The 15,504-nt window shown below is 43.6% G+C and overlaps 1 protein-coding gene across 3 annotated transcripts in view; it reads left to right on the top strand.

Moving 5' to 3' along the window:
* LOC129867215 (A disintegrin and metalloproteinase with thrombospondin motifs 20-like) overlaps window positions 1–15,504 on the top strand; it is a 164,137-nt gene that overhangs the window by 113,730 nt on the left and 34,903 nt on the right. For all 3 annotated transcript variants that reach the window (XM_055940473.1, XM_055940475.1, XM_055940474.1), the window contains 11 exons: window positions 1,094–1,260; window positions 1,424–1,553; window positions 3,917–4,043; window positions 4,131–4,341; window positions 5,065–5,229; window positions 5,826–5,996; window positions 7,638–7,865; window positions 8,639–8,803; window positions 8,975–9,238; window positions 9,588–9,749; window positions 10,203–10,379. In XM_055940473.1, coding sequence (XP_055796448.1) covers window positions 1,094–1,260; window positions 1,424–1,553; window positions 3,917–4,043; window positions 4,131–4,341; window positions 5,065–5,229; window positions 5,826–5,996; window positions 7,638–7,865; window positions 8,639–8,803; window positions 8,975–9,238; window positions 9,588–9,749; window positions 10,203–10,379 — 1,967 coding nt within the window. The remainder of the gene's footprint in view (window positions 1–1,093; window positions 1,261–1,423; window positions 1,554–3,916; window positions 4,044–4,130; window positions 4,342–5,064; window positions 5,230–5,825; window positions 5,997–7,637; window positions 7,866–8,638; window positions 8,804–8,974; window positions 9,239–9,587; window positions 9,750–10,202; window positions 10,380–15,504) is intronic.

The raw sequence follows: 15,504 nt of genomic DNA, 5'->3' as shown, positions 1-15,504 counted from the left end.
AATGCTACCAAATACTAATTGAGTGTATGTAAACTTCTGACCCACTGGGAATGTAATGAAAGTAATTTTCTCTTCTGTTATTCTGACATTTTACATTCTTACTAGGATTAAATGTCAGGAATTGTGAAAAACTGAGTTTTTATGTATTTGGCTAAGGTGTATGTAAACTTCCGACTTCAACTGTATATGGAGGAAGCATGGTGGGGCCCGGAGCCAAATGGGCCAGAGGATAAGGGATAGCCGGGAAAGCAAACAGTGTGTCAGAATGAGAGGAAGCTGAATGTGTGTAGAAAAGGTGTTAATTAGAGCCATGTGTAGCCAGGCCAGATGAAAGTGGATAGGGACTGGGTGAGATGGGCAATGGCTTTGTTTGTTTATGTGTGTTAGCCAATGCATTTTTCTCACTGCTGGAGGGTGCAGGTGATGACTGCCAGAAGAGGTGTTTTTGTCATTGGCCATCACACACCACACACACAGGCAGTCAGGGGTTAAAGAGGACTAGCTGGGGTCCTCTTCTGGTAGTGTACAGACTTGAATGTGAACAAAGTTGTGCCTAGAGACCTAATCACACACATTGTTTCAACATGGGCTCTCTCACATTGCAATTACTGCATATTTCACAGAACCATACTTCTTGTGTGTATGTGTGTGTGTTGAAGGGGGTAGTTGGTGTTTGGTTGGTAGTGTATAAACAAGGGTTTGTTCAGCATGTGTGAGCTTGTCTTTTGTGTTTGTGTGTTTTTATGCACTGGTTTGTATTTCAAGACAGTGGAGCTACTTTGTTAGCATTGTAATGCCAGTCGTAAAGAGAGTCACGCAGTCTAACTCCAAATGACTGCAATTTGGTGCCACCAATGTTTCAACATACCCTCTTGCAACAATGGCATTGCAGAACATTTTTGGTTTGAAGTCATTGAATGTTTACATACAGCTTGGAATGACAAAGCTACTTTCCCCCTCAAACGATTTTCCAAACCTGAAACCCACAAGACTCAAAAAGTATTTAGCAAAGAAAGCAGTTTTTATCCAATGTCTTGAGGCAATATTTTCTTTTTATTATTTATTTTTCCACTTTTTGTTTGTTTCCTTTCAGCTTTATCTGACAGTCATTCTAACTTTCTCCTGAATGGGAACTTTGTGGTGGCCATGTTCAAAAGGGAAATCCCCTTCAAGGGAACCGTCATTGAGTACAGCGGCTCGGACACCAAAGAGGAGCGCATCAACTGCACTGAACGTGTTGAGGAGGAACTCATCCTACAGGCAAGGCTGACGTCTGTCTGTCTCTCTCTCTCTCTCGCTCTTCTGTTTGTTTCTGTCTTTATCTCTCTCTGCTTTCTCTCCCTCTAGCTTTCTCTGTCCCCCTCTCCTCCCTTCCCCCATCTCTCCTTCTATATAAGTATTTCCCGTATCATTGTTGCCCTAGGTCCTGTGTGTGGGGAACCTGTACAACCCAGATGTGCGCTACTCCTTCAACATCCCCATCGAGGAGCACAGGGAACAGTTTGTGTGGGACCCCTCAGGCTCCTGGCTGGATTGTAGCCGCATGTGTCAGGGTAAGGTTATAGTCGTCCACCCAGTTACCCATTTGTCAGGGTAAAGTCATAGACATCCACCCAGTTACCCATGTGTCCGGGTAAAGTCATAGACATCCACCCAGTTACCCATGTGTCCGGGTAAAGTCATAGACATCCACCCAGTTACCCATGTATCAGGGTAAAGTCATAGGCATCCACCCAGTTACCCATGTGTCCGGGTAAAGTCATAGTCGTCCAACTAGTTACCCATGTGTCAGGGTAAAGTCATAGTCGTCCACCCAGTTACCCATGTGTCAGGGTAAAGTCATAATCATCCACCCAGTTACCCATGTGTCAGGGTAAAGTCATAGTCGTCCACCCAGTTACCCATGTGTCAGGGTAAAGTCATAATCATCTACCCAGTTACCCATGTGTCAGGGTAAAGTCATCCACCCAGTTACCCATGTGTCAGGGTAAAGTCATAATCATCCACCCAGTTACCCATGTGTCAGGGTAAAGTCATAATCATCCACCCAGTTACCCATGTGTCAGGGTAAAGTCATAATCATCCACCCACTTACCCATGTGTCAGGGTAAAGTCATCCACCCAGTTACCCATGTGTCAGGGTAAAGTCATAATCATCCACCCAGTTACCCATGTGTCAGGGTAAAGTCATCCACCCAGTTACCCATGTGTCAGGGTAAAGTCATAATCATCCACCCAGTTACCCATGTGTCAGGGTAATGTCATAGGCATCCACCCAGTTACCCATGTGTCAGGGTAAAGTCATAATCATCCACCCACTTACCCATGTGTCAGGGTAAAGTCATAGACATCCACCCAGTTACCCATGTGTCAGGGTAAAGTCATAGTCGTCCAACTAGTTACCCATGTGTCAGGGTAAAGTCATAGTCATCCACCCAGTTACCCAAGTGTCAGGGTAAGGTCACAGTTATCCACCCTGTTACCCATGTGTTTCAGGCTTTAGCCACCAATGCTATTTTGACCCCCACACACCACAGCATGAGTACTGAGTACGAACCCCCCCTATAAATCAACCGACCTCCTCTCCTGGCAGCCCCTCTGCTGTGACCTGGTTGATCACATCCCAGTACACCTTCCTTCCCCTTAGCCTGCCCTCTAACCTTACTGAGCCAATTCATGTATATTTGAATGGACAAAGCCATCAATCCCGTGACACCATTTTTTTTTTTAAAGGTTCCCTTAAATTAACTAGGCAAGTCAGTTACGAACAAAATCTTATTTTCGATGACGGCCTAGGAACAGTGGGTTACCTGCCTTGTTCAGGGGCAGAACGACAGATTTTTACAAGGTCAGCTCAGGATTTGAACTTGCAACCTTTGTGATTACTAGTCCAACGCTCTAACCACTAGGATACCTGCCGCACCATTCATTCCTATGTGAAGATCCAATAGCGCATTGAAGCCAAATGAAGTCGGTTACGATGGCGTCTCATAAGACATAACATGTGCAGTTTGATCTACTCCAGGAAGTAACGTTGCAGGCTAGCTCAGTGCTGCCCCCTCTCATTGAGTAACTCAGGTTGAAGGCCGACCAAGGTATTGCAGGCTGCCATTAGCAACTAAATTATCCTTGTAACTTTTCCTGTGTGCAATTTTTAAATAATCTGTTCAAGGACATACATCTGGTATATTAGAAGCAATTATTAGTACCATGATTGTCTTTGTTTTTTTTTTGGGGGGGGGGGGTTTACACAAAGATTGACCACAAAGATTGCCATTTTTTCATTCACTATAATGGGGGATCCTGTTTTCTGCAAACAATCGGCTTTGAACTTCCGTGGCTTCGATGAGAGGCAGGGTAGCGTTTCTCTTCATGAATCTTGTTCTGGAGGCAGCTCTGTAGTGTGGTCACTAGCTGGCACAGCCACAAAGTAATACAATTTGATTTGAATCCTAACCCTAATGCCTAACCCTAACCTTAAATTAAGACCAAAAAGCTATTTTATGGTTCATGAAGTTTTACATTATAGCCAATTTTGACTTCCCAGCTGGCCTATCTAAGGGCAAATCGCTCAGTTCTGCCACCAGGACAAGACTCAGACTAAAAGTCAACCTGCCAATGAGAGGGGGCAGTTGTTCTCCCCTGTTCTGAGCACACTAAATCTCTCCTGAAAGTTTCTCCTGGGACCAGGGGCTGAAACTTCCTGTATCTCGCAGGACTCAGCATCATTAGCAGGATCCAGTTGAAGCAGTTTCATCCCAGAACCCCTAATCCCATTTGGACTGGGACCCAATCGCAGAGAGTTAATAAAACAATTTAAAGGAGGGGGAAATGTGATCTTTGGCAGTCGATCCTAGCCCGATCGGATCTAATTCAAACATTCAAATCTTACATGTGTGTGTGTGTGTGTGTGTAGGTGAACGACAGCGCAAGGCAGTATGTGTGAGGAAGAGTGACCACCTGGGGGTTTCTGACCAGCGCTGTGAGCCTCTACCCCGTCCCAACGCTGCCACTGAGCCATGTAACACTGACTGTGAACTCAGGTAGATACACACACAACTTAACACACACACACACACTGTCACTATATATCTGTTAAACAGACACTAACCCATATAGCCTGTTTGCAGGTGGAATGTAGCAGGGAAGAGTGAATGTTCTGCTAAGTGTGGCACTGGCTACCGGACCATGGACGTGCAGTGTATGAGGTACAGCTTGCTGAAGAGGCAGAGTGAGAGGGTGGAGGGGAGGGCCTGTTCTGACCTACCTAAACCCCAGGCCCGAGAGGCCTGCCACGGGGACTGCCTGCTCAAGAGCTGGCAGTACAGCGCCTGGTCCCAGGTCAGTAGAAACTACAGTCAAAGACGCACATCATTACAATGCCTGTTTTCGTGATGTGATGCTATTGCACATTGTCTTGAAAAGCAGCCCATTTCCATTTATTTAGTCTTCTCATGCATGACAGGTGTTATTATAAGTGGACATGTGTTACGGGATTTTTGTGTTTAATGACTAAAATATGTATACATTTGACTTAGAATTATAACTCATAAATGTTGAGTGTAATGTGTTCCTTGTTAGAAAGAATGGGTTTATCTTCAGACAGGCTTGAATGATGTCTCTACCCAGGGAGGGGAAAGACCTTGAGTTGGTTGTAGATAGTTGAACAGGTGGCAGACAGTAATGAGAACTCGAACTGTATTGCCATTGTATCCGAGAGGAGGTTGGACATTAAAACCTATGACATCATTCTTATTATATAACCTGATGTAAAATGTATTATGATCAGTACTCTCGAGAATAAACGCTATTGATTGATTGATTTTAAGACTGGCATCTGTCCATTTTATGCAGATAATTATCTTACAAATTTTTATTTATGGGCAGAGTGTTTTAATTGAATTGGTTAATAAACAGGAATCGAAATTCCTTTAACAACATGTGATTTAGATTACAGGTAGTAGAGAGTATTTTGTACATGTTCGGTGCAGTGTTTTTGTTAGACTTTTGTGCAGTACATGTTGAATGGTGAATCTAATGCTGAGTGTTGTGTGCATCATTCAGTGTTCTAAGACGTGTGGTCATGGGGCCCGCACCAGGGACTCTTACTGTATGAACAATCTGGGGAGGAGACTGGTGGACAGGGAGTGCAGTGACTACCAGAGAATGATCGTGGAGAGCTGCAACGACCAGGCCTGCCCTGACTGGTCAGTCAGCGAGTGGAGTGAGGTATGGGTCACACTTCACACACACTTCACACACACTTCACACACACACAGTACACACACACACACATACGCACACACACAGTGCAAACACACACATGACACAAATTCACACACTGTTACATTCACATCAATAAACGCTTCTATAAACACACGTAAATATATACACACTTTATAAATGATATGCATATTAATGTACACACATAATAAAACACACATAAATATACACACTTTATAAAGTATATGCATATTAATGTACACACATAATAAAACACACATACATATACACACTTTATAAAGTATATGCATATTGATGTACACACATAATAAAACACATAAATATATACACCCTCTATAAATTATATGCATATTAATGTACACATATAATAAAACACATAAATATACACACTTTATAAAGTATATGTGTATTGATGTAAAAGCATCACATTTGCTCTAACATGCACACACACTTTGAGGATAACATTTTACACACACAATCACACAATTTTCCTCCCCCACACACACACCCTTCATAACACATATACTTTATTAGTCTTCCTCCCTCACCCTGACCCTATCTCTCCCTCTGTCCCCTCCCAGTGCTTGGTGACGTGTGGGAAGGGGATGAGACACAGGCAGGTATCCTGTAGTGTGGGGGTAGGAGAGGAGAATCTGAGTGAACACTTCTGTGACCCCAACACCAAGCCTCTAGCCGTGGGGAGTTGTGAGCTGCCAGATTGTGCCTCCTGGCAGGTCGGTGTCTGGGGACCGGTGAGTCCAGATGGATGGATCTGCATGTGCCTGTGTCTGACAGATTCAGGTTCTTGTGTGGTTGAATCTTTGTGATTGAATAAGAATGAATGTGCAGGAATGAATGTTTAAGTATGTAACATTGTAGTGTGTGTTATTTATGTGTCTGGCTGCACGTGTGCTTTGCACATACATCCCCTTCCTTCCCAGTGTGTATCTGTGGTGTGTATCTGTGTGTGGGGTCAGATTTACTCCAACAGGATATGAGGGCAGAGTGAGAGCGCTAGGGGAGGAAATGACATCTCAAGTCAGAGCACACCACTCCATAACTCACCACACTATCAGGTCCCCCCACTGCCTTAGACGGAGCCGTACACACTCAGACCCTGTAAGTCTGCTAGTCCAATACTTCCTCAGCCTATATACATGCACCTTGTCTGGTGTGCACAAGCCAGTATGGCAGGATTGAATGGATGAATTCATGTCTTTGACCATTCATTGACTCAACATGATAGTTCCATTGACAGAGCTGGTATACAGTATATATGGCTGTTAATTCCTGTGTAATCACAATCTACTGCCCAAATCCTGCAGCACTTCCTCCACCAAATGTGTGTACATTACAATTGGCTCAGAACAGGGCAGCACGGCTGGTCCTTGAATGTACACAGAGAGCTAATATCAATAATATGCATCTCTCATGGCTCAAAATGGAGGAGAGATTGACTTCATCACCACTTGTATTTGGGAGAGGTATTGACATGTTGAATCCACCGAGCTGTCTGTTTGAACGACTGGCACACAGCTCGGACACACATGTATACCCCACAAGACATGCCACAAGAGGTCTCTTCACAGTCCAGAACAGACTATGGGAGGCACACAGTACTACATAGAGCCATGACTACACGGAACTCTATTACACATCAAGTAACTCATGCAAGCAGGAAAATTAGATTGCAAAATAGATACAAATACACCTTATGGAATAGCGGGGACTGTGAAGCAACACAAGCATAGGCACAGACGCATGCATACAAACACACGATAACATATGCACTATACACACACGTACACATGTATTTTGTGTTCTAGATATGTGGTAGTAGAGTAGGGGCCTGAGGGCACACACTTAATATGTTTTAAAATCTGTTGTGAAGGAATTACATTTTTTATAACTGCCTTAACTTTGCCGGACCCTAGAATGAGTAGCTGCTGCCGTGGGGATCCATCATAAAGACAAATACATTAATTTGCAGATGCTCTTATCCAGAACAATGTACAAAAGAAATTAGAGTTTAAGTGCCTTGCTCAAGGGTACATTCACAGATGTTTTACCTTGTCAGCGCAGGGATTTGAACCAGAAACCTTTTAGATATATAGACCCAACGCTCTTAACCACTAGGCTACCTGCCCGCCCACTAGGCTACCTGCCGCTCCGTTAGCAGAGATCTGGGGGAGAGGGTGGGTGTCTGGGAAGTAGTAGGGTTCAACTACATTAAGTTAGACTGGGCTTGGCTGGGCTAGAATATGTGAGCTGAGTTAAAATTGCATCCTTCCTTGAAGTAAACACTGATCTGCCATGGTTTTAGTGTCAATCCTTTTGGAGTCCCAGGCCATCATCTGACCCTGTGTGTTTCTCTCCTATGTGTGTTGTTGCAGTGTGCAGTGACGTGTGGCCATGGTTACCAGATGCGGGCTGTGAGGTGTGTGTCAGGGTTGTATGGGGACATTGTGGATGACAGGAAGTGTAACGCAGCATCCAGACCCAGGGACAGCCAGGACTGTGAGGTGGCACCGTGTCCCTGGGCCTCTCCTCAACACAGCACCGTCCGCCCTGACACCTCGGGTCAGCTCCTCACACAGTGGAGATATGGCTCCTGGACCACAGTGAGCACTGCAACCGCTCACACGCACCAATAGGCTTATAAACACTCACGTACAGTAGCTCTCTCTGCCTCGCCATTACTACCCCTCTGTCTGATTCACTGGTCTATAGAATGCAGCACTGCTCAGCCTCACACACACACACTCCCTCGCCCTGGTGTTTTGCATTGTTGCCCGGTGCAAATGAAAAAAACAGATCTTTGTCTAAACATGAGGCTTTGGTTTCAAACATGAATCTCAGTTTGTCTGTATGTCTGTCAGAGAGGCTGTGAGTTCGCATGTCAAAGAGGAGGCTAGCGCAAGTTTGGTCCCTCTGAAAAAACACACATACATTCCACTCAGGAGCGATACTGCCATCCTCTCGTGTAAAGTCATGGGCAATTTGGTGTAATTGATATGATTGTGATATTTACATGTGTGTTTCAGATGGTGCCTTTAGATCGCAGTAGGTATTCACCCCTTGGTAAAGTTTACTTGAGTTGAGTTGAGTTTGCCCGGGTGCAGCTCGAATTTCACCTCATGGAGGAGTCTCGTTAGAACATATAGAGACAGAGAGTACAAATGATTCATTTTAATGCATTTGTTACAGAGTGTCTGAGCTGATGGCTTAAAGTGTAACCTTTATCAGTTAATTGAAAATAGACTGTTGTTATGCACACATCTTCAATGAAACACATCAGCCAGTATGAGTTCATGTAAAGTGCTTTATATGTAAGTGTGACACACTGTAACTCTAATCTTGAATGTGTGTGGGTTCCTCTGTGTGTCTGTCTCAGTGCTCTGTCTCCTGTGGGAAGGGGAAGCGTGCCCGCTATGTCAGCTGTCGGGACGCCCAGGGTGGAGTGGCAGACGAGTCCTACTGTGCTCATCTGCCCCGGCCCCCAGAATCCTCAGCCTGCTTCAGCTCGTGTGGCCAGTGGAGTTCCTGGGAGTGGTCTCCTGTATGTTACAGTTGTTGTCATTTTTTAACCCCATTACTTTTATAAGTATAAATATGTATGAGTAGCTATTATGCCATTACTACTAAAATAATGCATCACTTATTAAAGTTATTTTGCTATGTTCTCTGCCCAGTGTTCAGTGATATGACCTTGTGCCTATTGTTTCCCCAGTGTTCAGTGACGTGTGGTGTGGGCCGGGCCACCAGGCAGGTGGAATGCAGTAACTATCACCACCAGGTGGATGAGTCATTCTGCGACCAGGACGAGAGGCCCAGCACAGAGCACGAGTGTACGGCCACCCCCTGCCCCTCCGTGTACCACCAGAGGCCCAATGACCAGCCCTACAGCCCCCACAATCCTGCCAGCCACCCGGGCCACAGCAGTTGGAACGTTCCCTCGGCAGACAACCAGTGGAGGACGGGACCCTGGGGAGGAGTATGTACAGTACCATGGTGCCAGAGATTTTACACTCACCTGACCAGGGAAAACTCCTAGACCTCTAGTTGTAGGCAATATGGCCGGGGGGTTCGGGGGGGTCATGATGTTCCACGTGGTCAAGAAAAACTTCTGGGACTATGATACCATCTCCATGCACTGCTCTCTCCCTCACCTAATTGTCTGACTGCATTTCTGCTGTTCCTCACATAGTGATCTCTCACTGTATTCACTCGGACAGATAGTAAGGATATGACTAGATTGCAGCTGGTAAGGTAGTGTATAGGCTGTGTACAGAGTTGTGTGTGTGTGTGTTTCCCTCTGTAACACACTCTGTGCCCCTCCGTAGTGCTCCAGTACGTGTGCAGGGGGCTTCCAGAGGAGGGTGGTGGTGTGTCAGGATGCGGAGGGTCGCAGCACCAGCCACTGTGACCAGAGGGTCAAACCTGCAGAGTCCAAGAGCTGCGACTCAGGACCCTGCCCTCTGTGGAACTACGGCATCTGGGGAGAGGTGAGGGAGAGGCTATACGTGCCCAAATTGATGACGTATGTCGCGCATCTGAGAGACGAGTTGAGACGACTGACTGAACTGAATCTGACTGAACCGAGTCTCCACTCAACTCTCGCTGTACGACATACATCATCAATTTGGGCACCAGGCGTGTCTTTATAGCCTCTCCCGAGAGGTGAGTACACATGCACTATAGGGGCTATGCACATCCTTAAACAGATCTGCCTCTGTTAAAGCTACAACAATATAGTTCACTACTAAACTACAGATACCCATTTCAGACTCCTGGGCATGCATTTCAATAGTCTAAAGTGGCTTCCTTTCCTCTGCACCTTGTTCATCTACTCCCGCACTGAAAGAAGAACTATTGAGATACTGTACCAAGTAGCCTGACATTAACTCAAAAGTCTTGCTAAATACTAAGTGACCCCCTCTTCTCTTCTCCACTCTCAGTGCACCCAGACGTGTGGCGGAGGCAGGAGGACGCGCCAGGTGGTGTGCGAGCGGCCCAACGGACAGAGACTCAACGACCACAACTGTGACGTCCTGGATAAGCCTCCTGACATGGAGCAGTGCAGCCTGTACCTGTGCCCGGGCAGCACATCCTGGCACCGCCGACCATGGAAGCCGGTACGATAGTACTTCCTCTTCCCATAACTTCTCCTCCTCCTTAACTTCCTCCTTCACTGGGGCGTGTCACCATAAGCCGTGAGTAGACATGGGGGTGTGCTTAAATTACAGGGAGTGTACTTCTGGCCCATCCACTAGCAGCTAGAGGCTAGCGGCTAGCTAACTGTTTTAGCCTATCTGTAGGAGAGTCAATGGAGCACTAGTGTCAGCGCTAGGTTAGGATAGCCCCAGCCCACCCACACTGGGCCCTGGAGTGGCATGGTGCTGATTAGAAACAAGGGGGAAAAGAGCACACACAGGAATGCTGCTCCACATTGGGAATCATCAGAAACACACGGTTCCCATTTGGAACTTAGACTCCAAATGAAAACTATAAATTAGAAGGACAATGTTGTCCAACAATGCCATATATTTGCAGAGGCGAGTGAGTAACTCAAAATATATTTATTTCATTTGTGAAGCGTGAAGTAAACGTTTTTTGTGATTTCTGTCTCACCCTGTAACTGAAAGTACACAAGTGTATATTTGTGTATAAGAGTTACCTTTATCAAACAGCAACAAATGACTGTTACTGTATTTTGTGTATGTATCTTTGTACAGTATGATTTTATTTTTAGCGGCTAGGTTTCATAACTGAATATGATATTTAATATTTTACTGGTGCTTTTGGTTGGATCTCTTGCGTCTCATGAATAATGACAGTTTGTACAGAGGAAAGTACTTTCAAAACGACAGTATGTTTTGTTACTATTTTTTACATTATGATTTTTTTTAAAGACTTAAGACTTAATTAAACGTTAAATGCAGTTTTCAAAATGGTGCCATCCCTCTTAGAATATTATATTCTAGATCTTTTCACAGTTCTATCATCCCTATGTAGCCCTCATGTAACAAGGTGGACTTCTAAAGCTTGAAATAACTGCCAATGAATTATAAATACAAAATAATAAAAAACAGTAACTATAGAATACTATAGATAGTCTAGATATAACACTGTATTTTAGGGTTGAATTTGAAATGGTAGATATTTGAAATGCTCAGACACATACTGTTACTGTAGGAAAAAAGCTATAATGCCTATGCAAGGCAAATATTGGGCGCAGAAAGTCATGTACAGTAGTAGCTACAAAGGCCAGGCACACACCTTCTACACTTCTGGTATCACAGAACTGAACATTGTACAGGGATCACTGTTTGGCGAAACATTCAACCTCACAATATACTCTCACCCTCACCAGTACGTGTTGTAATTTTTCTGTCTTGTCGTTAGTGTGTTAGTTGGTCATAGTGGCACAAGTGGTTTCAATATTTGTCTTGCATGGTGGGCCCTTTGTCTCTACTGTAAAACTGCACTATAGTACAAGAGAAGTTTACATCAAAATGATGTTTACAGTGGGGTTTCTATAGAAACACCAGTCTGACATTTTTTCAGAAGTCAGCGAATTAGAGCCCTTTTGTCTTTGCCTCTGATAAATTGGCTGTAGGTGCTCTAAACAGATTGACATAACAGTCTAGTACAAGAGGCACTGTAAAGTTGTATTATTGAACTTATTCACAGGTCATACCTGATGTATTGCTTATGCTACATGCCGTATAATCAAGATAAATCCGTCTAATATGGTGTACAAATGTCAAACTATGCAATCCAATTTTTAAAGCTCTACCATTTCACAGTAGATTTACTTCCAATGTGCTTTTCATCTGAAAGTCTGCTCAGAAGATAAAACTGAATTGGCATCCGCTAATCTCATACCAACTGAAGCACACAAATACCTCTCTTTTATGATACTCTAGTCATTTGTTGCTGTTTCACTTTTTTCTTGGGCCAGTTTCTATATTTCTGAAGGATTTTTTCAAATAAAAGGTATTTTTTTTGTTTACAATAGTTTATTCATTGTTGCAGCTTGAATATTGTATTTGTTTCAGTTTAGATACATGTAACACTTGGGTTGAACTATCTGTCATAACCTTCGTAATGCTGTCATAAACCTGACCTGTCATAAACCTGACCTGTCAAAAACCTGACCTGTCATCCCATAACTGATCCATACATTTCAAAACATTTCATTACTAACTACTACATCTTGCTTGATGGATAGCCAGCCAGTCAACATATATTATATTATATCCTTCGACAGCATGAAAAACACTAGTACGTGAAACATGGTTTCCCAAAGTGTCATGACATTTGTGACATCAAGGTGCAGTCTTCCTGACACATAGTTCAGGTGAAGTGTTACCAAAATGGCTCTTTGTTTGTGTTGACCGTAAGCTCTCCTGTGAGGTCCACTCTGGGCTCTCTCTCTTGTCTTCTTCCTCCTCTTCCACATTCCTTTGTCTCCGTCTGTCCCAAGACATTCACTTCATCCAAGACTCCTCCTTAGCTCCTCCTTAGCCTCGCCAGCCCAGTCGCCCTTCGCGTCTCCAACTTTTTTACCCAAGGTGCTCAGTGATTGTGCTGTGGGGCAACAGTGCATTGCTTAAAGTGTTTTTGTTCAAATGTTAATCTTTTTCTATTTATTTAGTTCACATTCAAAAATACATAAGAATGTTGAAATATCTTTTCCCACTGTAAAAAATATTAAAGAAACAAAGATTGTGAAATGTGTGTTGTTTTTCAATATGGCATCATGCTGTAATACTTGGAAAGTGTTGTTTTCTTTGGCAATGACATTTGCTCCATAAAGTCATATTGTTGAACATTTACTTTTATGCTCATCACAGTACAGGAAATAGCATCATATGTGCTCTGTATTTTTTGGGGTTTATACCAAATACTGTCTAAAATATAAACTACACTGAGCAAAATTTATCGAGACATAAAGGCCCACATCCTAAATGCTGAACCATCGCCCAAAAGTTGTACACAGGTCAAACTAACTTCAGACACAAACTTCAAGATAACTGTTTGGGTTTAATTATATCCCTATAGAATTTGGTACACAATATATAATACCTGCAATATTTGTTGATACAGAAAAAATATATGCCCTTGCAGTTACTCCTCATGTCTATATCCAGCTAATCTAAAACCAGCAATCTGAGTATTTTAGAATAGCATAAAAGTGTGCTTTATAAAATAGCATAAACAGCATAAATTAAAACCACACAAAATATAATGTAAAACAGACTGCAGGCTTTCTTCATATTGTTATGATGTTTTTTTAATCATTTTATTTTGCAAACACTCAAGAGAAAACATACTCCAACTTTGGCACAGGCTGGCACATACATCTGTTTACAATTGTAGTAATAGGGCTATCTCCGTAATGCCTTTCGCTGGAAACCAACAGAGTATTGTGTTTTATTACAAGAATAATTGGTATTAATCAATGTTGGCAAGTTTGTTATATTTGAAGAGGTCCCAAATCGAAATCCCCCAAAATTATGTTCATACAATATTGTTGATGGATTCATTTCTGCCTCTTTTCTGTTGTATTATATCATGCTTCCAAATAGAGGAGATCATTTCAACAGGACAAATAAAATAAGCAGAGCCAATACCAAAAATGAATGACTCAGTACTTTGTTGAAGCAACAAGCTTGGCACACCTGTATTTGGGGAGTTTCTCCCATTCTTCTCTGCAGATCCTCTCAAGCTCTGTCAGATTGGATGAAGAGCGTCGCTGCGCAGCTATTTTCAGGTCTCTCCAGAGATGTTCGATCAGGTTCAAGTCCGGGCTCTGGCTGGGCCACTCAAGGACATTCAGAGACTTGTCCTGAAGCCACTCCTGCATTGTTTTGGCTGTGTGCTTGGGGTTGTTGTCCTGTTGGAAGGTGAACCTTCACTCCAGTCTGAGGTCCTGAGCGCTCTGGAGCAGGGTTTCATCAAGGATCTCTCTGTACTTTGCTCCGTTCATCTTTCCCTCGATCCTGACTAGTCTCCCAGTCCCTGCTGCTGAAAAACATCCCCTGCTTCACTGTAGGCATGGTGCCAGGTTTCCGCCAGAAATTACGCTTGGAATTCAGGCCAAAGAGTTCAATCTTGGTTTCATCAGACCAGAGAATCTTGTTTCTCACGGTCTGAGAGTCCTTTAGGTGCCTTTTGGCAAACTACAAGCGGGCTGTCATGTGACTTTTACTAAGGAGTGGCTTCCATCTGGCCACCCCTACAATGAAGGCCTGATTGGTGGAGTGCTGCAGAGATGGTTGTCCTTCTGGAAGGTTCTCCCATCTCCACAGAGGAACTCTGGAGCTCTGTCAGAGGGACCATCGTGTTCTTGGTCACCTCCCTGACCAAGACCCTTCTCTCCCGATTGCTCAGTTTGGCCGGGCGGCTAGCTCTAGAAAGAGTCTTAGTGGTTCCAAACTTCTTCCATTTAAGAATGATGGAAGCCACTGTGTTCTTGGGGACCTTCAATGATGCAGAAATGTTTTGGTACCCTTCCCCAGATCTGTGCCTCGAAACAATCCTGTCTCGGAGCTCTACTGACAATTCCGTCAACCTCATGGCTTGGTTTTTGCTGTGGGACCTTAGGTTACAGGGTTTGAAGGACTGTGCCGTAAAAACAGGTATAAAATTATACAACCATAGATTTTGCATAGCAATTAGTTACGAGGGGAAATGGTGGTGTGGTTATGTCATTGTGGGGTGGCAACACAAAAAAAACATTATTCTGCAACAGAGTAGTCTCTTTAGATCGGCTCGATCTGGTGGGGGGAGGCAAATATTTTCTCAGCATAGGTGTGTGCTTTTCCCAAATCATGTCCAATCAATTGAATTTAACACAGGTGGACTCCAATCAAGTTGTAGAAACATCTCAAGGATGATTAATGGAAACCGGATGCACCTGAGCTCAATTTCGAGTCTCATAGCAAAGGGTCTGAATAGGAAAGGAAAGGAAAGGAAAGGGGTTTACCTAGTCAGTGAATACTTATGTAAGTAAGGTATTTCTGTTTCTTTAATAAATTTGCTAAAATGTCTAAAAACCTGTTTTCGCTTTGTCATTATGGGGTATTGTGTGTAGATTGATGAAGATTTTTTTAAATCAATTTTAGAATAAGGCTGTAATGTAACAAAATGTGCAAAAAGTCAAGGGGTCTGAATACTTTCCTAATGCACTGTTGGCATGTTTCACAAAGGGATTTGCTTCCTCAAGTGGCAGTTATATGGGTTGAATCTTGT

The sequence above is a fragment of the Salvelinus fontinalis genome, chromosome 12 (assembly GCF_029448725.1).
Source record: "Salvelinus fontinalis isolate EN_2023a chromosome 12, ASM2944872v1, whole genome shotgun sequence".
NCBI classification, from domain to species: domain Eukaryota; kingdom Metazoa; phylum Chordata; class Actinopteri; order Salmoniformes; family Salmonidae; genus Salvelinus; species Salvelinus fontinalis.
The sequence above is the reverse complement of the archived record's forward strand: the minus strand, read 5'-3'. Positions and strand labels throughout refer to the sequence as shown.